This window comes from Ochotona princeps, chromosome 6 (assembly GCF_030435755.1).
Source record: "Ochotona princeps isolate mOchPri1 chromosome 6, mOchPri1.hap1, whole genome shotgun sequence".
Taxonomy (NCBI): Eukaryota; Metazoa; Chordata; class Mammalia; order Lagomorpha; family Ochotonidae; genus Ochotona; species Ochotona princeps.
The window spans coordinates 6,092,880-6,114,262 of NC_080837.1; the positions used below are offsets into that span (position 1 = coordinate 6,092,880).

A 21,383-nucleotide genomic window follows, 5' to 3' on the forward strand; every position below is an offset into this window, starting at 1 on the left:
GAGCCAGAATGGATATGGAACAGGACAGGCTAGGCTGCAGCACTTGCTGGGTCATACGAGAGCTGGGTTTGGGAGTGCGCCAGGCTGGGCTAGGCTGTTGCACCCATGAGTGAGAGCCAGAATGAGTATGGGCAAGTTGGGCTGGACTACAGTATCCCACCAGTGAGTGCCAGGACTGGGGGCCAGCCATGTCAGTCTGGGCAGCAGCACCTGCAAGCACATGCAAGATCCATTGCTGGGAGCGGGCCTTGGAGGGGAACTTGGAGAAATTACCAGGCTGCAGCTCCTGCTGGTTAGCAAAAGACCACGGTTAGGGGTAGGCCAGACCATTTGTGTGGTTCAGGTCTGGGGGCAGGTCAGGTCAGGCCAGTCCACATCACACACTGGCACAAGCAAAAACTAGGACAGGGTGCAGGCTGGGCCTGATTGGACCACAACACCCACCAGTTCACATGAGGGTTAATGCTGGGAGTGAGTCAGGCTGGTTCCAATTGCTGTACCCACTGGTAAGAGCTGGACTGGGGATAGGCTGCGTTGAACTGGGCTGCACCGGACTGCAGCATCTGCTGCTGAATGTTGAGACTGGAGGCAAGCCATCTCAGACTAGGCCTCAACACCTCCTGGCATGCACAAGATCAACCCAGGACTGGGAGCAGCGGGCTTTGTAAGGGAACTTCTAGGATTCCCCTGCTGAGCAGCTGCCTCACAGGTGAACATGAGAGCTAGGGCTAGGGGGCAGGCCAGGCATGGCTAGGCTGCTGCACCCTTTGGTGGACAGGAGGCGCTTACCCTGTGGCGCAAGTGCCAAGATTGGGTGTGAATTAGGTAAAGCTTGACCACAGTGTCAAGCAGGCACAAGACCCAGAGCTGAAAGCATGCCTGACAGGGGAACTGTGGGCACTCCACTGCTAAGCTGTACCTACTGCTGGTGAACACGAGAACCAGGGCTGGGGGCAGATCAGGCTGGACAAGGCAGTGGCACTTATCAGTATATGTGAAGGCCAAGTCTGGGGCTGGGCAGGTGGAGCTAAGCCTCAGCACCCAGCCAGAAAGGATGTGTGCCAGGTCGGGCTAGGCTGCAGCAGAGGCTGGCAAATGAAAAAAATGGGCTGACGGCAGGCCAGGTGGGAGCTGCTGGCGGTTGCCCTAACTAGGCCACAGCACTCACTGAATGTGTGAGGACTGGGTCTGTGGCAGGAAGGCAGGGCTGGGCCACAGGACCCATTGGTTCACATGAGATATGGGGTTAGGGCAGAACTGACCAAGCAGCTGTATCCACTGGTAAGCGCATTGACTGGTGCAGGTGACAAGGCCGTACCTGACCTTCCACTGGCTGACACACCCAAGAGCAAAACCTGAGGTCTCCCCAAGTGAAGTTTATTAGGGGACTCCCCAGCTAGATCACTGGACTCAGACCCTGGTCACAGGGAAAATCACAGGATGTTTTGCCTGACTTTGGAGTGCACATAGCAGGACTGGGCTTCCTCAGTAGCTGATGTCTGTGCGGTGGACAGCATGCCCAGATGCACACAAGGAACTTAACAGCCTGTTTATCTAGGCCAGTGGAGGCTGTAGAATGCCTATCACAGGATGGAAAGCAGAACAGTTTGGACCACTCTCCTGGCCAAGCTTTATAATATGTTCCTAGGTCTGTGGATGCACTGAGGTGGACTTTGTTAACGTACAGACCTTGGAAAGATTTTGCAACCCTGGAGCAATGAAACCAACAACTTGTCAGAACTATCAAAACCACTCAGTGACACCCTCAGAACACTTTTCCCCATATTGGGGTCTCTACGGTGCCATCAAATGACCCTCCCCCTCCCCCAGGTGCTAACAGATATTTTGCCAGCAAGGAGTGCCCCCTTTCCGCTCCTCCCTTGTGAACACAGGAGAAAAGTAAATGGGAACATGTGTCCCCCGACTTTCCTCCATATCTGAGGCTCCCCACCCTGATCAGAGACCCACCTATGCATGCATCCCTCTATATCGTGCAAACAATATCAAAAAGAAAGCTCAAATTTTTTTTGAAACAGAAAAACATTTGCCTGGATTTCCGGAGATAAAGTCCTTCCGCAGATTTGCAATTAGTTGATATACAAAAGTTCAACATTTGCATACTAAATAAAGACAGTTAATTAGGAATACATAGTTATTGTGAGAGAGATGTTCTCTGAGATTTTATATATATATATATAGCAAATTTTAAAAAGGAAACTTACAGTGTTGGCATCGTGTTACAGCGGGTTAAGTTGCCACTTGGAACAGCTGCATTCCATGCCAGAGTGTTTAGTGGTTCAAGTATGTTGTTGAGGGTTTCCACTACATTTTCTATTTTACATATTGAGTTTTTCATTTGCAGTATTTTAGTTTAATTTCCTCTTTTTTAAAAAATATTTATTTGTATTGGAAATGAAGATTTACAGAGAGAATGAGAGACAGAGAGGTTTTCCATCTGCTGGTTCAATCACCAAATGGACACAATGGGCAGGGCTGAGCCGATCTGAAGCCAGAAGTCAGGAACTTCTTCCAGGTCTCCCACACAGGTGCAGGGTCCCAAGGCTTTGGCCATCCTCTACTGTTTTCCCCGGCCATAAGCAGGGAGCTGAATGGGAAGTGGGGCCACCAGGACACAAACTGGCGCCCCTATGGAATGCTAGTGCTTATAGGAAGAGGATTAGCCAATTGAGCCATAGTGCCGAACCCATGACATTCATTCTTTAAAAAGATTTGTTTACTTGAAAGACAGAATGACAGAGAGAGAGAGAGAAAGAAAAGAAAAGAAAAGAAAAGAAAAGAAAAGAAAAGAAAAGAAAAGAAAAGAAAAGAAAAAGATCTTCCACTTGCCAGTTTACCCACTAAACAGTCTCAACAGACAGGGCTGGGCCAGGCTGGTGTTAGGAGCCAGGAGCTCCATTCTTGAATCCTACATGGCCGGGAAGGGCTCAAGTCCTTGGGCTATTCTTCACAGCCTTCCCAGGCACATTAGCCAGCAGCTGGGTTGGAAGCGGAGTAAGCAGGACTTGAAGCAGACATGAGATGCCAGTGTCACAGCAGTGTGGCTTAAGCAAAAGGCCAGCCCTGTGCCCTTTCTTTAAAGTCTGTAAGACCATTTGGAGTTATCCAAAGCTATTAAAATAGAGAATTTAAACAATCTTGCTAAGTGTCTAGCCTGTATATTCCACAGCTTTTCTGCTCTCAGCTTGCAGGATGGTCACAGCTACACATACCAAAAGCACCAATTCTGCAGCAGGTGCAGGCCACAGTGACCTGGACGTTTGTGGTTTTACTCAGGAGAACTCCCATCCTAGCATTTAATTTATGGGTTGTCCATGAAATCATTCCCAAATCAGGGTAGGAATTACAGGATTCTCTTCCTCAAAAAGCACAAAAATGCCTAAGTGAATATGTTCTGTTTTCATATGTCGTTTGTAAACTTCCACATAATGCTTTCAGGGGAGGCAGGCTCCCATCAAGCCCAAATGGAGCTGCTTCCCTGATTGGGATTGGAATCTCCGCTCTAATTACCCAATCTTCTAATGTATTCAGCCACAGTTTGCTTTCTCCCGGAGCTTCCTGCCTCGGGGGATTATTGATTGACATGGATTGACATGGATGAGCAATGGCATAGCAACACAGAGGGCAGCCTGTGATGGCTGGGGTCACGTCTGGAATAGATTGTCCCAGAGAATCGATTCTCTCCAACTGGATTCCTAGCCACCTGATCCAAACCTCTTCAGACTGGCAATCGTTTGGTAATTACAGTCCCACAGCTGTCACACACAAGAGCCAGTGAGCTTTCCTTTCTCTCTGGGAATACGTTTCATGAATTCTAGGTGGGTTCAGTTGGGTTTTATTATTATTATTATTTTAAACTGAAGTTATCTGCCAGGGCAAGGATGTTTTGATCCTTGATGGTATCTGGTTTTCTGTCACTTGTGAGCCAGAGTTAAGATTACCTGCATTTTTTTTTCTTTTTCTTTTTTAAAGATTTTACTTATTTTTATTGGAAAGACATATTTACAGAGAGAAGGAGAGATAGAAAGAACCTCCATCTGCTGATTCAGTTCCCAAATGGCTGCAACAACTAGAGCTGAACCGATCTGAAGCCAGGAGGCAGGAGCTTCTTCCATGTCTTCCACATGGGTGTGCAGGGTCCCAAGGCTCTGGTCCATCCTCAACTGCTTTCTCAGGCCACAGGCAGGGAGCTGGATGGGAAGAGGAGCAGCCAGGACATGAGCTGGCACTCACATAGGATCCTGGTGTGTGCAAGATGAGGATTAAGCCACTGAGTTATCGTGCCAGGAAATTGCCTGTTTCTAACACACACACGCACTCTCTCCAGTCCTCTGAGGGATGACAGACTGGAAATAGACAACATTTTTGTCTTGGGAGGACATAAACAGGAGTCTGAATCCTTGTTCAGGTCACTTCCCCACTATTTACATGCCCATTTATTCCATAAGGACATTCTCTCCCTGGGGAGTGGGGAAGGCGGAGGAGGAAGAAGGGGGGAAATCAACAGAAACAGAGGGGTGAGAGTGGCGATGGTGGTGGTCTCCTGCTTTACGCTGGGTGGTCTGGTGACGCCTTTCTCACAAGGTGACCAACTTGGGGGGCAGAGCAGAGATGGGGAAAGTGCCAGACATGCAAAGGGCAGGGGTAGAGCATGAGCTGGGTATGGAGGCCAGCGCCAGTGAGGGACAGGGAGCAACTGGGTCCAGAGCATCACTGACTTTTGTCCCAAGGACAAAGGAAGGCGACGCTGACCCAGGTGTGTGTTGGAGAGACTACTGCTCCAGCGGCCGTATCATCGGACCGAACACGCCTTTCTCATTCCGTGTCCTGATGAGCAAAAGCAATGTGACCAGTCAGCATGTCATCTGTTCACTTCAACAGATAGCTCTAGCTTGCTGAGAATTCCAGAGTCTGGCTCTGGAGAGGCAGCTCAAGGCACAAAGCCATCTGGCCCTCCCTGGCTAGGGCAGCAGGACCAGAGGGTTGTGCAGGGAGCAGGAGGAAGGCAGCCACTGGACTCCACCCAGCCCTTTACCGCCAGGCCCCAGGCCACCATGCAGTGGCTGCATTCTTGGCTCCTTCCCCTGCCTTATTCCTGCCATCCCGTCCTCCTGATGAAGCCGCACCGTCAAGCAGGCTGCCTGAGGATCTGGGCTGGCGCTGGAGATTCCATCCTCAGACCTGCAAGGGGCTCCGGCACAGCACTCCTTAAGGGCCCGGGACGGTGGTTCCGGAGCCATCCGTCTGCTATGTCCTCATCTATCGATGGATCATACTTTTCTTTCCTTTATCTTCAGACCTTGTCTTTGCTAGTTTGACTTGGCACCGGGACTGAGACTAAGCCGTCGGTTACAGGGGCAGGGGAGTCTACTTTAGCAAAAGAAAACGACACCACAAATACTGGTAAATGGAATGAAAATGTAAGCTTATTTTGGTGCAAAACAATTTTGAAACTACTACTTAGTTTTGTTCATAATATTTTTCCCTACGCTTTTTGAGGATCGTATGAGCTGATTTCAGATTTCCCTTGCACCAGAATAAACTTTAGAAAGAAAAATAGATTTGGATTTAGTTGCCTGAAAGAGTTACAGAGAGAAGGGGAAAAAGTGAGGAGGGAAAAATGTCTTCCATTTGTTGGTTCACTCCCTCATGGCAACAACTGGCAGGTGTGTCAACCTGAAGCCAGGAGCCAGGAGCTTCATATGTGTCCCCCCACCATGGAAAGCAGGGGATCGAGCACTTGGGCCATCCCCTGCTGCCTTCCCAGGCACATTAGCAGGGAGCTGAACTGAAAGTGGAGTAGCAAAGTCCTAAACGAGCATTTATGTGGGATGCCCACATGGTAGGCAGTGATGCAACCCCAGCCCCTAAAATAAAATTTTTTTCCCAAAAACTTTTTAGAACGAAAAACAAATCTCAACCAATGATATATTTTTAAGAGGAACATTTTCACAGTATCTAGAAAATATTGTTTGATTAATGGCCTGGCACGTTACAGTCTCCCCCCGCCCCCACTTTCTGTTATTGGTAAAAATGGAGTTGTCAGCTTGTCGCTGCTCACACTGGAGACAGGAGGGATTCCAGCCTGCCCTCTGACTCGTTTCTCTTCTGCTCTCCATAAGCTTCCCACAGGTGTCACAGAAGACCCCCTTCCGGCCCAACACCCCGTGGTCTCGGGGCTGGGTGAGGCGGTACGAGGGATGGCAGGAGGCATCCACAACCTCAGCAGGCCCGAGGGTGACAGTGGCATCATGGACATTGGAGTGTCTTCCAAGGGAAGGGAAGTTTGTGCAGAACTGCACAGTGGCACCAGCCAACTGCAAGGGAAAGACTTTATGTTGCAGTTTTACCAAAAAGCCTTGGGCCTGTGACAGTGTGGTGGTACATGAGGTTAATCCTCTACCTGCACTGCTGGCATCCTATTTGGCACTGGTTCTAGTCCCGGCTGCTCCACTTCTGATCCAGCTCCCTGCTAATGCACGTGGGAAAATTACAGAGGATGTCTCAAGTGCTTGAGTCCCTAAATCCATGTGGGAGACCCAGAGCAAGCTCCTGGACACCAGTTTGGGACCAACCATTGCAGCCGTTTGAGAGCAGTGAACTACAGAGGGAAGATCTCTCTCTCTCTCACCCTGACTTTAAAATAAAAAACAGAACAGGGCCTGGCGAGGTGGCCTCACTGAATTTCTCACCTTCATCGCTCCAGGATCCCCTATGGGCACTGGTTCTAATCCTGGCAGCTCTGCTTCCCATCCACCTCCCTGCTTATGGCCTGGGAAAGCAGTCGAGGACGGCCCAAAGCCTTGGGACCCTGCATCCATGTGGGAGACCTGGAGGAAGTTCCTGGCTCCTGGCTCCGGATCGGCGCAGTACTGGCCGTTGTGGTCACTTGGGGAGTGAATCATTGGACGGATGGAAGATCTTCCTCTGTCTCTCCTCCTCTCTGTACATCTGACCTTGCAATAAAAATACATAAATCAAAAAAAAAAAAAAAAAAAACAGAACAAAACAAACAAGCAAACAAAAAAACTGAAAAAAATCTTAAAAAAAAAACGTAAACGCACAGGATTCTCTGGCTGGTGGGAAACCGAAGGAGGTCACTGTGTGTGTGTGCTGTGACTCATGGATCAAGAAGGGCCCACTGCCAGCTGAGGGGCAGAACAGGCTGGCGGGGGCAAGAGATGGAGGGGTGGTAGCAGGCTAGGCAGGGAATGGCCATGGTTTCAGGAAAGCCATGAAAAGGACAAATCCCATTTTCAATTCTCCTGTACTAATGTTTGGAAATCTACTAACCTGTTGATCAGCTGCAGGTCACCCACACATTGCCCAGCACCCAGCCTGGGCCAGTGGGACACTGTATTGACATCGCACAGACGGGAATGGCGATTTATTGCCCTCAGCGTGTGATTCCCAAAACAACCGTGTCTTAGCGCCAGCATTAGCCAAGGCATCAGATTCTTCAGGACTTGAGGGCAATCTACCTTAGGTCTCCCATTCAGTGTGACGCTGACTTCTGTATAAAACATGTTACAACAGGCACAGAACCAAAGACTTGGCTTCTTCCGGTGTTAGGTATAAAGGGACTCAGGGAAGACTCTTGCTGCCAAGATTGAAGGAAACCCAAGTCCTGTTGGAGACCTCTCCCTCAGCAGTAGCCAATTTTGTGCATGTACTCCAGGGGTCAGATAACCATCTCTAACTCTCAGTGGGCTCTCAGAGGAGAGCACGGAACAGAAGACACTCCTTTCAAAGTCAGGATCCCTGGGGCAGGTGTTGTGGCACAAGGGGTTAAGCCGCTGCATGGGATGCCCATTTCCCCTAGCAGAGTGCCTGAATCAAGTCCCAGCTCCCCTGGGCTCTGATCCAGCTCCCTGCTAATGTGCCTAGAAGGCAACAGCAGGTGGCCCACGTGCTGGAATTCCTGATACCCATGTGGGAGACCCGGTTGGAGTTTCCAGGCCCTGGCTTCAGACTGGCCTAGTCCCATTTGGGTTGGTGAAATCAGCAGCTGAAAACTCTGTCTCTTCTCCCTTTCTCTGTCACTCTGCCTTGAAATAACTTTAACTTTTAATTTTAAAACAAATGTGAATATATTAGAAGAAGGACATGCTAAAAATAGGGGTCGGGGTTTGGCCTAGGACTTGAGATACCTGCAGTGTCAGGTACCTGGTGACAGTACCTGAGTTTGGTCCCCAGCACCGGCTCCTTTCTGAAGCCTCCTGTTAGTGCGGGCCCGAGGAGGCAGTGGTGACGGCTGTGTCATCGGGGTCTTGCCATCTACAACCAAAGACCAGCACTGAGCTCTGGGCTCCCAGCTTGGCCTCCTGGTGGCCACTGAAGGTGCCTGGAGAGTCAGCCAGCAGATGGAAGATCTCTCCCAAGTTTTCTCCTCTTTCTCTGTTTCTGCCTTTCAAATAGAATAAAAATTAAATTAAAAAAAAAAAGATTTATTTTACTTAAAAGATTTATTTTACAGAGAGAGAGAAAAAGAAAGGGGCAGCGGGGAAAGGAGACCTACCACTACCAGTGCTTCATTCACCAGATGGGGAACAAGAGCTGAGCTAGTAGGAAACCAGGAGCCACGGGGAGGAAGCCGGGTCAGAAGTGAAGCAGCCGGGGTTTGAACTGGCACTCATACGGAATGCCAGTATCATAGACTGAGGCTTAGCCTGCTGTATGACTGTCCCAGCGCCTAAAACATTTTTTTTAAAGCAATGGTGACTATCATCATGCCTTTTCTGCAAGACTAAAAGTCAGAAGCTCAGGATCTTTCTCTGTCTCTTTAATATTTGTTTATTTAATTGGAAAGATTTATAGAGAGAAGGAGCTACAGAGAAAAAGATCTTCTGTCTTCTGGTTCACGCCCCAAGTGCCCAGAATGGCTGGAGCTGAAGTAATCCAAAGCCAGGAGCCAGGAGCTTCTTCGGGAACTCCCATGCGGGTGCAGGGTCCCAAGGCTTTGGGCCGTCCTCAACTGTCTTCCCAGGCCACAAGCAGGGAGCTGGATGGGAAGTGGAGCAGCCAGGATACAGACCGGCAGCCACATGGGATCCCTTGCTTACAAAGTGAGGATTCAGCCACTGAACTATCAAGCTCAGAATCTTTCTCATTTTGTATCCCTGAGAAACCAAGAATGTGGAACTCAACACAGAAATTCATTTACCTCCTGGGTGGTTGTTTTTTGAACGTAGAATATTTTTCACTGCTAAAGCAAATACTTTCACGGCACTTTTCAAGTGCTAGACTACAGAAATGTCAGTCTTACTTATTTTCTGTTTAAGAAAAACACCAGCAGTAAGATTATTCATAGGAACACAGGTTCTTCTCACACGCTTTATTTTTAAAAGCATCATTTGAAATTCCGCAAGATGAAATCCTCTTGAGGTCTTGATTTTCAGGTTTGGGCTTGAGGATGACAGTGCGTTCGGCTCTGGATCATGGTGCTGTCCAGGTGAGAGAAGGCAGGACTGGCTGTTGTTAACAGATGGCTAAGGTGACTTACTGGATGCACCAGGCGACACCCTGGAAACCAGAGAGCTCTGAAACCTGCAGTGAGAGCAAACCACAGAGCAGACGAAAACGGGGCTGAGAGCCAGACCCTGGGCCCTGGAACCCACCCCAGAGCAAGGAAAAGAGCCACAGTCTTGCAGGAGTCCCGCCCTCCCCCTCTTTCCCCCACCATGAATCTATTTCAACAAAAGCATGAATATATTTACATCTGCTCATTGTTAGGGTGAAGTTCTTTAGACTTTCAACATGGTGGCAAAATACTTGTGTGCCAAGCTTGTTTGCCTACTGTAGCCTTTGAAGAGACATGGTATTCAGAATACAGAAAACTCACCAGTTCTACTGATCTGGATAGAAAAAGGGTTGTTGGTTGCTTTATAAAAAAATTTTTTTTTAAAGTCATTGGAGATATATTGCAGCACAACAGGTTAAACCATGCTTGCAATGCTAGCATCCATAGGAACATTTGAGTCCCAGCCGCTTTACTTCCAATCCAGCTTCCTGCTAAAGCACCTGGGAAGGCAGCGGAAGATGCTCACTGGGTGACATGAATGAAGTTTTTGGCTTCTGGCTTTAGTTGAGCCCAGCCTCGTTCACTGTGACCATCTGGGGAGGCAGCCAGCACATGGAAGACATTTTTCTCTGTCTCTATGTAACTACCTTTCAAATAGATAAGTAAATTTTAAACAAACAAAAAAACTGAAGAAACAGAACAAGCTCCCATCAACTGGTTTACTCCCCAAAATGTCTGCAGTGGTCCTCCTGGCAAAAACCAAAGCTGGGAACTCGCTCCAGGCCTCCCATGTCAGGCGCCCAAACACACGAGCCATCACCTGCTGTCTCCCAGGATACACATTAGCAGGCAGCTGGAGCCAGGAGCGGAGCTGGGACTGAAACCCAAGGTTGCAAGCACCTTAATCGGCCAAATGTCCAACCCAGAAGTGTTAACAATTTCACTCTGGGGACCAGCATTGTGGCATGTTATTTTTGTTTGTTTTAAATTTTTATTTTTTTTTAATTGCAAAGTCAGATATACAGAGAGGAGGAGATACAGAGAGGAAGATCTTCTGTCTAATGTGACCGCAATGGCCAGTGCTGCGCTAATCCGAAGCCAGGAGCCAGGAACTTCTTCAAGGTCTTCCACGCGGGTGCAGGATCCCAAGGCTTTGGGCCATCTTCCATTGCTTTCCCAGGCCACAAGCAGGGAGCAGGATGGGAAGTGGAGCTGCCGGGATTAGAACCGGCGCCTATATGGGATCCTGGTGAGTTCAAGGCAAGGACTTTAGCTGCTAGGTCACCACGCCAGGCCCCTGTGGCATGTTTTATGCCACCACCTCCCACCGAAATCCCATAAGGGGGCCAGTTTGAGTCCTGGCTACTCCACTTGTGTTCCAGCACCCTGCTAATGCACCTGGGAAAAGCAGTGGAAATTGGCCCAAATGCTTGGGCTCCTGCACCCATGTGGGAGACCTGGAGGAAGCTCCTGGCTTCAGCCTGACCCAGCCCTGGCAGCTGTGGCCACTTGAGGAGTGAATCAGCAGATGGAAGACCCCTCTCTTCTCCTCCTCTGCCTTCCAATAAATAAATAAAGAAATCTTTTTCTTAAATACTCCTGTATGACTTTTTAAAAAAATTTTATTTATTTTTAGTTGGAAAGTCAGATTTACAGAGTAAAGGAGACACAGAGAAAGATCTTCCTCTGGTTCACTCTCCAAATGGTACAATGGCCAGAGCTGAGCCAATCCAAAGCCAGAAGCCAGGAGCTTCTTCTGGGTCTCCCATGTGGGTGCAGGGTCCCAAGGCTTTGGGCTGTCCTTGACTGCTTTCCCAGGGCACAAGCAGGGAGCTGGATGGGAAGTGGAGCAGGTGGGATATGAACTGGAACCCATATGGGATACTGGCACATGCAAAGTGAGGACTTTAGCCACTAGGCTATGTGCCGGGCCCAAAAATAATAAATCTTAAAAAAATAAATTTCACTCCTGCATGTGAATGGGCATTGCTTATGTACTCATCATTATTCATGTGTTGCCCGCTATATCCTGGCTTCTGCCCCAGCACTGGCACACAGCTATTGAATTCCAAAGTCCCTGCTCTGGAAGTTTCTACTGCAGTGGGAGGGACACACATTAGGCAGATAGGCCAGCTGGTCAGTGGCAAGTGCTTCAGAGAAACAGTTAACTGGACAAGAGGGACAGAGAATGGGAGTGCCCGGAGTGGCTGCTTCATCGTGGTGGCTTTGATGCAGAGCCCTGCAGGGAAAGTGTTACCAAAGGCACAGGCATTGGCAAGCACAGAGCAAAGCGAGGCAGTGGCAGGGGGCTGGCTGATGCCGTAAGAGAGGCTGACATCGCTCCACTGTAAGTCACATGGGTCTCAGCCGGCACCCCCTTCCCACCCCGATTGATGATTTTGTTTGTATTTCCTTGGGGGCTGGGCTCTGACCCGACAGTCACAAAATGGAACATTCAGGAGATCTCTCTTCAGACATGCTTTTTATACAGCTGCGGTCATATAAGTAAAATTGTGTTTTCCCATAAAAAAACCTGACCTGCTTCCCTTGGAGGGACAGGCCGGATGATGAGGATCAGCCTGCCGCCTCCCTGGTTAGCCAGTACCATAAACTTTCTGCCCCAAATCTTTGTCCCGAGTCCTTGGCTTCTCTCAGGACAAGTGCCTGACTTCAGGTTCCGTATACAGTGTGTTTGAGGAGTGACAGAAGGCGTGCTCGGGGAGCAGAGAGGAAGGGGAGGAGGAACACACGGAAGAGCAGCTGTCTCCCCAGCCAGTGTGAAGGCTGTGACTTTTACGGGGCATCACAGGAAGCCGCGGGAGCATGCAGTCAAGCTGTAGTGCTACCTAGAGCAACGCCTACAACACCCAGGGAAGTTCCTAACCCCACCCCAACATCGGTGCTTGTTGGCAACGGGATGCCTTGAAGTCACGCTCTCAGGCTAGCCAGCTGGGACCAGTCAGAAGCAAGCAGAAGACCCCAGATCTCACTACTGTGCTAAATGACACCCCCACCAGTGCCAAGGATGGTTGAGGTTCACCATGATAGAGACCACATAAGGGCAAAAGGAGGGTGACTCCCCGGTTCCCATGAATATGCCACCCCCCTTCCAGGAAACTAGATTCCTCCCACTTGTAGCATTTCCTCCCCGTATCCCTGTTGGCACATTCCCGGGACTGCTCGGGCTGCCCCCTGCCCTCTAGGAGGTTGAGATGTTGATTTGCCAACCAGGAGCCTGCTTCAACATCCTAGCATTGCTGCCATGTCATTAGCGGGAGTAACAGTAGCAGCGTCTGGATTCTGAAAGGCTCTCTGCTAGTGGACTGTAGGCGAGGACCTGGAGACAGGGCGCCCGCTAGGAGGCTGAGAACAGGGCTGGGGCCTGGAGTACCATGGGCTACCAGAGAGGGGCTGGAATCTGGCTTCACGCTGGAGACAGAATCCACGGGTCTTTGGTTCACTTCTCCGTCTGTCTACTGCCAGTGCAGCCAGACTGAAAGATGGCTTGGGCAGACAGTTCATCTTTATTATTGGGAAACTCTATTTTTGAATTTGCTAACTTGCTACAACCTACTTGCAAGCCTGAAATCAGTACTTGAGGTACCTGCAGCCCTTGGGAGACATGTACAGTGAATTTTTTTAAAAAGGACTTTTTTCTTATTTACTTGAAATGCAGAAATAGCAAGATCTTCCATCAGCTGGCTCACTTCCCAAACACCCAAAACCAGGACTGTTAACAGATCAAACCCAGGAACTTCATCTGGGTCTCCCCTATGTGTGGTGGGGACCCAAGAACTTGGGCTGTCTGCTGCCTTCCTGCAGGCACTGGCAGGAAGCTGGAGCAGAGCAGGCGAGCTGGGATTCCAACCCAAGAGGCAACTTACCTTGCTGCGTCACAACGACCCCCACAAGAACAGTGACATTGGAGTGGCCTGAGACACCAGGTGAAACAGGCAGGGTGAGCGGACTGAGCCAGGGAGCACCTGTCCTGGAAGCCTCCTTGCAGCTGGGCGGAGCTGGCGTCTTGCAGTCTGTTGGGGTTACCCAGTCACGTAATTTCTTAGTGGATGTGGCTGGTAGTTTCTCAGTGTTAGCCAGCTAAGGCCTTTCCTGCCTCCCTGGTACTGTATGCATCTCTTCGTACGGCCCATGTTGTCGCACATGTTGCCTCTCTTGCTGTTGGGGATTTCGCTGTTTTAAACGGTCCCCTCATGCTTCAGGGCTGTTCAAGGTTTCTGTGCACCAGAAGGTTGCTTTTGGCTAATGAATCAGCACATATTAAGTGCCTTTAGACCCTTCTAAACAGGAACGCCAGCAGTGGCTTAATCTGCTGTGTCACAACACTGACCCAACAGAATTTTAAAAAGCACCTCCAAGACAGGCAATGCGGCACGGTAGTTAATCCCTGACGTGGGACCCCCACATCCCTCAGCAGAATGCCCAGGAGGGAGTCCTGGCCCCTCTGGCTTCAGAGTCAGCTCTCTGCTAGTGTGCACCCTGGGGAGCAGCAGACGACGGCTCAAGTCTCTGGGTCCCTGACTTTAATTCTAGGCCCCTGGCTTTGGTGTGGCCCAGGCCCCACTGCTCTGGGAACCTGGGGAGTGAATCAAGGGTTGGAAGACCTCTTTCAAATAAATGAGAACATCTTAGAAGCAACTTAGGCGATTCTAGCATAAGAAACGTTCCTCACACTTGGGCCTGTGTAACAACCACATGGACAGGGTTCTGGGCTCCACCCTGGGACTCCGTCCTCTAGGCTGAGAAGAGTTGCCAGAATCTGTACTCCGGCAGTCTCCCCACAGATACCCAAGTTGCCAGTCCACAGGCCACCCTGGAGCAGAAAGGCTGCTATCATTTCTGCCACTCTACCATCTGCTCCCAGTGAGCTTCAGTGGGACTCAGCCCAGCCACGGAGCTCCCTGTCAACACAGAACTGTTCTCATTTGGTGTGCACGTCTCCACACCATCTCCCATGGGGCTGTGACTGCCATGGCAGCAGCCTTGGTCCTGCTACAACACCTGCCCCAGCCAGGGAGCCAAGGCCACAGCACGCACATGGCACAGGAGACAGCAGCAGCCTGTCAGCACCAGCACCTTGCACAATTGCTACGGAGAATTTTTCTTTCCACTCTTTCCAAGTTTTATTCCAAAAAACAGGTGGGGGAAAGATGAAAAGATGTCCGTGAAGTGTAATCACCATCATTACTGTAAAGTACTCAATGGGACAGAAACGCCAGGGACCCATGTCAGCATCTCGAGTCCTGCTTGCCACGGCACTCGGCGGGGCAGTCAGAGCCTCCCAGATGGGGAAGAGGACGGCGTTACACCGACGTGGACCCCCAGGTGGATGCGGAGACCCCAGAGCGTGCGTTCTATTTATCCTTCTCCTTCTGTTCTTTCTCCTTCTTCTCCCGCTCGGCTTTCGCTTCCTCTTCCTCGTGCTTTTTGATCAGCTGTTCTACTTCTTTCTGTTTCAGAACTCGGATGACCGTCTTGCCGTTCTCCCTCGTGAGCGTAGCAATTTCCACTGCAAACAGACACAGGGGGTCAGGAGCAGGCAGCTCGGCCAGCACAGCAGCTTGTGGACACTCGGCTCTTGAACTGTTCTGGCGGCCATGTACACGCCCTTCTGCCCCAACTGTCCTGACAGCCACCCCGCCACGCCCTTAGGAAACACCAAAGCAGCCCGTGGCTCTTGCTCGGCCACCAGCAGCTGGGCTGCCAAGGGAATCCCGAGTTCCTTGCTGGAAGCTCCGCAGGATCAGCCAGGTTTTTCAACCAGAAATGACATCTATTTATGTTTCACGTCTCTCTTCAAAATACACTCATGGAAAGCAGCTTCGATGGCTGTACACGAGCAAAGCAGCCAGACACCTGAGTAGGTGGGACGCTTTATGTGGGGGCAAAGGAGCAGTGCCCCTTGACATCAGGTGGAAATACACAAGGCAGCAAAGTTCAAATCAATGACATTTTCTACTGAATGCCAGTAGCTAAGTTATCCCAAACTCCCTGGTGTTTGGAAATCATCACTGAAAAATGTTTTAGATAATCACACAGCTGAGGAGGCTGGAGAAGAGGCTGGAATTGCTGAGCCTAAATACTCTCTGACAAAGTCCCTCTTATTCACATGTGACCTCATGCGGATGCTTCATCACACACACACGCCCCTCAGTGAGAAGTGCTGACCCCTGTTAACCAAAGCAACACAGTTTAGGATTGCCTAACTCAAAGCGGGAGGACCGTCGGGCTCAAGGCCTGATTCTAGAACGTCCTGTGGGACCATGCTCCCCACTTCTTTAGCCCTGGTGTTCTCATGGTGCAAGAATGAGTAAGGCCACCTGACTCATGAAGCCACTGTTGGAGGAATGAGGGTGACCAGGACGAGGCCCAGCACATCAGGCACACCTGTCTACCTGACAAAGGGGAGGGACGCAGGGATTACCTTTCTCAGCAGACAGTTTGCTAACGTCCATAGTCTTATTTAGCACCTTGATAGCTAAAGCCAGCGCTGACTTCAGGGTCATCTCACCCTCTTTGTAGTCTTGTTTCAACATTGACACGGCTGCCTGTAAGACATGAGAAACAGCCTACTTGAAGTTCGTGTGTTTCTAAGGAATATGGATTGATCTAGCAGGGTAATGCCTGCATTGTTACCAGCACTGCCACCAGAGTAAAGAGTCTGACTACAGGGAGGCAGGACAGGGAGTTTGGGGGAGCAGGGCCCGCTGATGCTCAAGCTGGGATAGGGAGGATGGGGGGAGAAGGGCCTGCTGACGCTCGAGCTGGGACCCGCAGTCTCCCAAGGGATATGTTAAAGAACCAAAGTGTGAAGCCAAGAAGAGAAACGATACTTCCAGTTTCACAACATCTAATGAAGACTGGTCTTGGATTACACATGCAGACAACAAACCCCAACATATTACCATTCCCTGTACTTTGTCACTAACAGCAGTCACAGGAGCCATCCTAAAATACCACTGCAGCGGAGCGCTCGGGTTTAAGTCCCAGCTCCACTTACAGTTTCAGCCTCCTGCTAAACCATGGGAGCAGAGGTGATGGCTCTGTGGTCGGGCCTCTGCCACCCGCACGGGAGACCCAGAGGCGCTCCTGGCTCTTGGCTTTGGACGGGCCCAGCCCTGGCTACTGTGGGCAAATGCAAGGTCTTTTGCCTCTGTTTTTCCAAATACATTAAAAAATAAATTCAAGAAATGAAACATTGCTTACATTTATCAGAACAACATGACATTAGGTGTTTGACCTTCAGCTACAGCCTAGCTCACCGCAAGGATACTCACAGCGCTGTTGTTGCCGATGCACGTGGCTTTCCATCCCCCATAGTTCCCGCTGGGATCACTCTGATAGAGCTGGAAGCCGTAGTGCTTGTCCCAGCCAATGTAGAGCAAGGAGACACCAAAGGGACGCTTGCCTTCAAGGAAGGGGAAGAATGACCGTCTAAGCTTGCATCACCACAGTTCCCGGGCTCAGTGAGGTTCAGCGTTCCTAAGCACCGTGCCTTCTGGCCAGCACAGATAAGCCCTGGCACAGATGCCGCCTTTGTTTCTAGGAAATGAATGCAGCCACAAGTCGAGATAAAGAGGGCCAATGCCGAATCTCATTATTATGTAACAAGGCGATTTGTTTCCAGATGTGAAAATCTGACCCTGGCCTTCTAACATCCTCCTCACCAGACAGGCCAATCAACACGGCAGAAGCAGATTTGCTCACAAGACAGGAAAGTACAATGTGTTTAGTAAATTCTAGTAAATTCCCACTTTTTTTTTTTTTTTACAATCTCACAAAGGTTGTTACTCATGAAGCATTTAAAATTTGGGGACTAAAATTTCTAAAAACTCAGTACCTCCAAACTGTGTGTAGGCTTGCTTGATGTCGCACAGTGCGGTCACCAACTGCTCACAGGGGATTGGTTCCTGATACTGTAGTAGATACCTGGGACAGAGAGAGTGCTGTAAATCACCCGCTACCACCCCCGAGGAAGCACCCTCTGAGGAGAAAACCAGGCCAAGAGGACACGGAGCTTGTAATCTGAAAAGTGGGACAGGAAGATGTCGATATCCGAATACACTTAGGGTAAGTAATATTTCATAAGTTTAGTTTTTAAAAAACCTGCTCTTTAATCACTGGATTGGTAACTCTGTGAAAGTGAGCTGACCTCAGAAACTTCTAGGCTGACTACCAGTTTGCTCAGCTAAGTCACTCAGGGCCGTACCTCTGGGCTATGAGCCTTAGCTCATTGGTGAGAACGTTGGCGTCAGAAGTGATTCCGGCCACGCTGCAGGCCATGTCCCTGGAAGGAAAGAGATGGGGCTGTGAGCAAGCAGAGGTCGCCAACGTTCCCAAGCACCAAGTTCTCTGAGAAGGTCACCAGGCTCACTTCACCTTTCAGGCAAAAACTCCCCACCTTTTACCTTTGGAGGGGACATTCACTTGACATCATTCAACAAAGAAACACACCCTCAAGTTCTCCAACAGGTTCATCCTCGCCACTTGAAACAGGGCAAGGAAATGAACATTCAGCAGCTAAAGCAAAGCCCAGAAGACTAAGCAACCCAGAAAAAGGCTTGGCCAGCGGCAGACAGGCAGGCCACGGATACTGCTGGGGAGTTCTCCCCCTAACGCGGAGCTCTGGCCAGTGGGGACCGTGGGTGAGGTGCCTGCTGGGTGCCTATCGGGGCACAGTGCCCCTTTTCTCTTCATGTCAGCAGAGGGCTGCCCAGGCCCTCCTCCAGCCAGCCTCATACCTCCATCACTGTGGCCAGGCAAGACGCTGGGTGGGCTGTCATTCCCCAGACGAGGTCATCAGACCCACCCTTCAACAGAGAGTTTCTGAATGAGCATGGCCAGCTCTGCACCAGCTACACAACCTCATGTAGCAGAAATGCCACACAGTGCATGGGGCCTGGCGACCCTGTCCCACCGAGACCTCTTCTTTGTTAAGATTCAGTGTAATTCAACCAAATTCCTGAGTCGCCTTCTGAAAACTGAGAAACCCAGGGCCAGCACAGCAGCACAGTGGGTTGAGCCACCACATGCAATGCCGGCATCCAGTCTGGGTGCAGGTTCAAGTTCCAGCTGCTCCATTTTCACTCCAGCTCCCTGCTAGTGCACCTGGGAAGGTGGTGGAAGATGGCCAAACTCCCTGGGGCTGCACATCTACATGGGGGACCCAGATGAAGGACCAGGCTTTGGACTAACCATAGCTTCAGCTGTTGTAGCCTTTCATGGAACAAGCCAGCAGATGGAAAATCTCATCTCTGTAACTCCTTCCAAATAAATAAATCTTTCAACACTACGAGTAGCCAGACACTAGTCATTGTGTCTCATTTCATTAAGCTGCCACAATCATTCTAGCAGGATCTCAGATAAGAGGTTAAATAAGTGATGCAGCTCACACAGTGGACTCTGGGCTTGAACCCAAACTACTGTGTCTGTGACTACTCCACTCTGCATTTACATGACCATGCAATGCTGCTTCCCCACTAAGGACGTGGCCCCACACCTAAAAGGAATGAATGCATGTCCTGGGCCTAGAGGAGGCTGCAAGCAAAGTTCACTTAAAAACACACTCTGTTCAATCCTACCAAGCCCAGCGAAGGGTCTGCGCGGACCGACACCACTGGCCTGTGAGGGCGAGAGCCTGCCAGCTCTCCCCGCAGAGCTGACTTACTCGTTGAGTTTATAAATCTTTTCGGAAAAGAAGACTTCATCGAGCAGCTTGTGGATGTTGCGTCGCTCGGCTGCCAGCAGAACACCGTCGTTGGCCAGAATTCCCAAGCAGGTGCCTGCGTGTCCAATAGCTTCCATGGCATATTCCACCTGGTACAGGCGACCTACAAAACAAGAGCCATGAAAAGCCAAGCCACCCATACTACAAAAACAAGTCAGGAACCACCACCACTCCAAGCCCGTCCGGCACAACACTTAAATGTTGGTTGAACTTGAGGCTGATCTGTACTTTACCTTCTGGGGAAAATATTGTGGTCCTGGAATCGTATCTCCGAGACTACAAAAGAAAAACACACGTGATTCCCATGGTTTGCCAGCAAGCCAGCTCCTCCAGGTTCACAACTGCTCCTACACAACATTCGTCCCAGCACACAACTCCATGTGCGCGGGCAGCGGCCCCACCTTTCTCCCCTTCCAATCCAACTTTTGCCAGTGAGCCATCTACTAGTGTACCAAGCTGCCTGCCATCACCGGGCCTGTATGTGTCTACTCACCATGTTTCCTGCACGTTATAAGACACTCTGTAAAATAGAAAAGAGGATTACCATTAAAATAAAACACACAAGGCCTGGAGCAGTAGCCTAACAGCTAAAGTCCTCATCTTGCACATGCAAGGATCCCATATGGGCGCCAGTTCTAATCCCAGTGGCCCCTGGCCCCGCTTCCTGCCAGTTACCTGCTTGTAGCCTGGGAAAGCAGTTGAGGACTGCCCAAAGCCTTGGGACCCTGCATCCGCATGGGAGACCCGGAAGAGGCTCTGGGCTCCTGGCTTTGGATCAGCTCAGCTCTGGCTGTTACGGCCACTTGGGGAGTGAATCATCGGACGCAAGATCTTCCTCTCTGTCTCCCCTCCTCTCTGTATATTTGACTTTACAATAAAAATAAATAAAACTTAAAAAATAAAACACACAAAAGGAAAAAAACACTTGCTTTATCCACTTAGCTAAGGCTTGTTGTGCCCCTGCTTAGGGCCTGGGAAAGCAAAGCCTGGGGATCCTGTACGCATTATGAGACCAGGAAGAGGCTCCTGGCTTTGGGCTGGCTCAGCTCTGGTCACTGCAGCCATTTAAGGAGTGACCCAGCAGATGGAAGCTCTCTGTCTCTCCTCTCTGTGAATCTGCCTTTCAAATAAAAACAAAGTGAATCTTGAAAAAAAAAAAAAAGTGGAAAGGAAAAGCCATGTGCAAAGAGGGAGCGTGGGAGAGGAATGGAGAGTTGGTAAAGCACTCCCTGGGAAAGAGAAACAGAAATTGAGAGTGACTTGGCAACCAGTAAGGCTTAAGAATCCTCAGGTAGAAGGGGAGGGTGGGCTGGAATTCAAGGAAGGGTGATGGGGAAACCAGAGAGCTGAGCGAAAGTGCGGGGGGTTAGGGGGCAGGTGGTCCTGAACCTAGGAGGCGGGGATGGCAGCCTTGGGGCCCCACTGTGATGCCAAACCCCACGGGTGTCCGCAGCCCGTGACACGGGCGCTCCAGACTGAACGAGTACACCAAGGGCGAGGGATAAGAACTGAATTCTCAGTCGATGTGGGGCGGGGGTGTGTGGAAGCTCCACGAGCGGGGTCCCAAGAGGGGATCGGCAGGTTTACAGCTCTCTCGGGTACCCTGAGAGGCCAAAAGCACGAGAGTGGGCAGGTGCCAAGGGAAGGGCGCCCAGGCGCGGATGCGGATGGCCGGCGGGCCACGGACGCGGGACGCACAACTTCCCGCCTCTGCACACCACGAGCCAGGGGTCCCGCGGTGCCCCCCAGCAGTGCTCGCCCCAGGCTCCTCCGTCCGGTCCCGGTCCCGTCCCCCCCGGGCAGCCCGACGGTGGCCGGCAGGGGCCAGGGCCGTCGCCGAGGACGCCGGGTGCAGAGTCATCGCGCCCCGGCAGGCCGGGGGACCGGCTGCCCGGAGACTGAAGAAGACCTGCGACCACACGGACAGCAGCCAAGCTCCCGCGCCGTCCCCTCCACAGGGGCGCAGGCTCACCCGAGGGAAGTCCCTGAAGAACAGAGAGCTCAACTCCAACGGGAGGAAATTCACCGCCACGGCCGGGAGGACGCGCCGCCAATATGGCCCCCGCGCGTGCGCACAGCCGCCCGAGGGCGGGGCGAGCA

At 50.8% G+C, this 21,383-nt stretch overlaps 1 protein-coding gene across 1 annotated transcript; it reads right to left on the minus strand.

The window, feature by feature from the left end:
- Window positions 1-14,664: 14,664 nt before the first annotated feature.
- On the minus strand, window positions 14,665-21,383 carry PSMA4 (proteasome 20S subunit alpha 4). Its single transcript, XM_012929670.2, has 9 exons — window positions 21,256-21,383; window positions 19,777-19,803; window positions 19,517-19,559; window positions 19,224-19,386; window positions 17,766-17,843; window positions 17,397-17,485; window positions 16,834-16,964; window positions 15,981-16,104; window positions 14,665-15,065 (listed from the first exon to the last, which is right to left on the minus strand). Exons 2-9 carry the CDS (start codon window positions 19,777-19,779, stop codon window positions 14,911-14,913), a joined length of 786 nt encoding a protein of 261 aa, XP_012785124.1. The 5' UTR covers window positions 19,780-19,803; window positions 21,256-21,383; the 3' UTR covers window positions 14,665-14,910.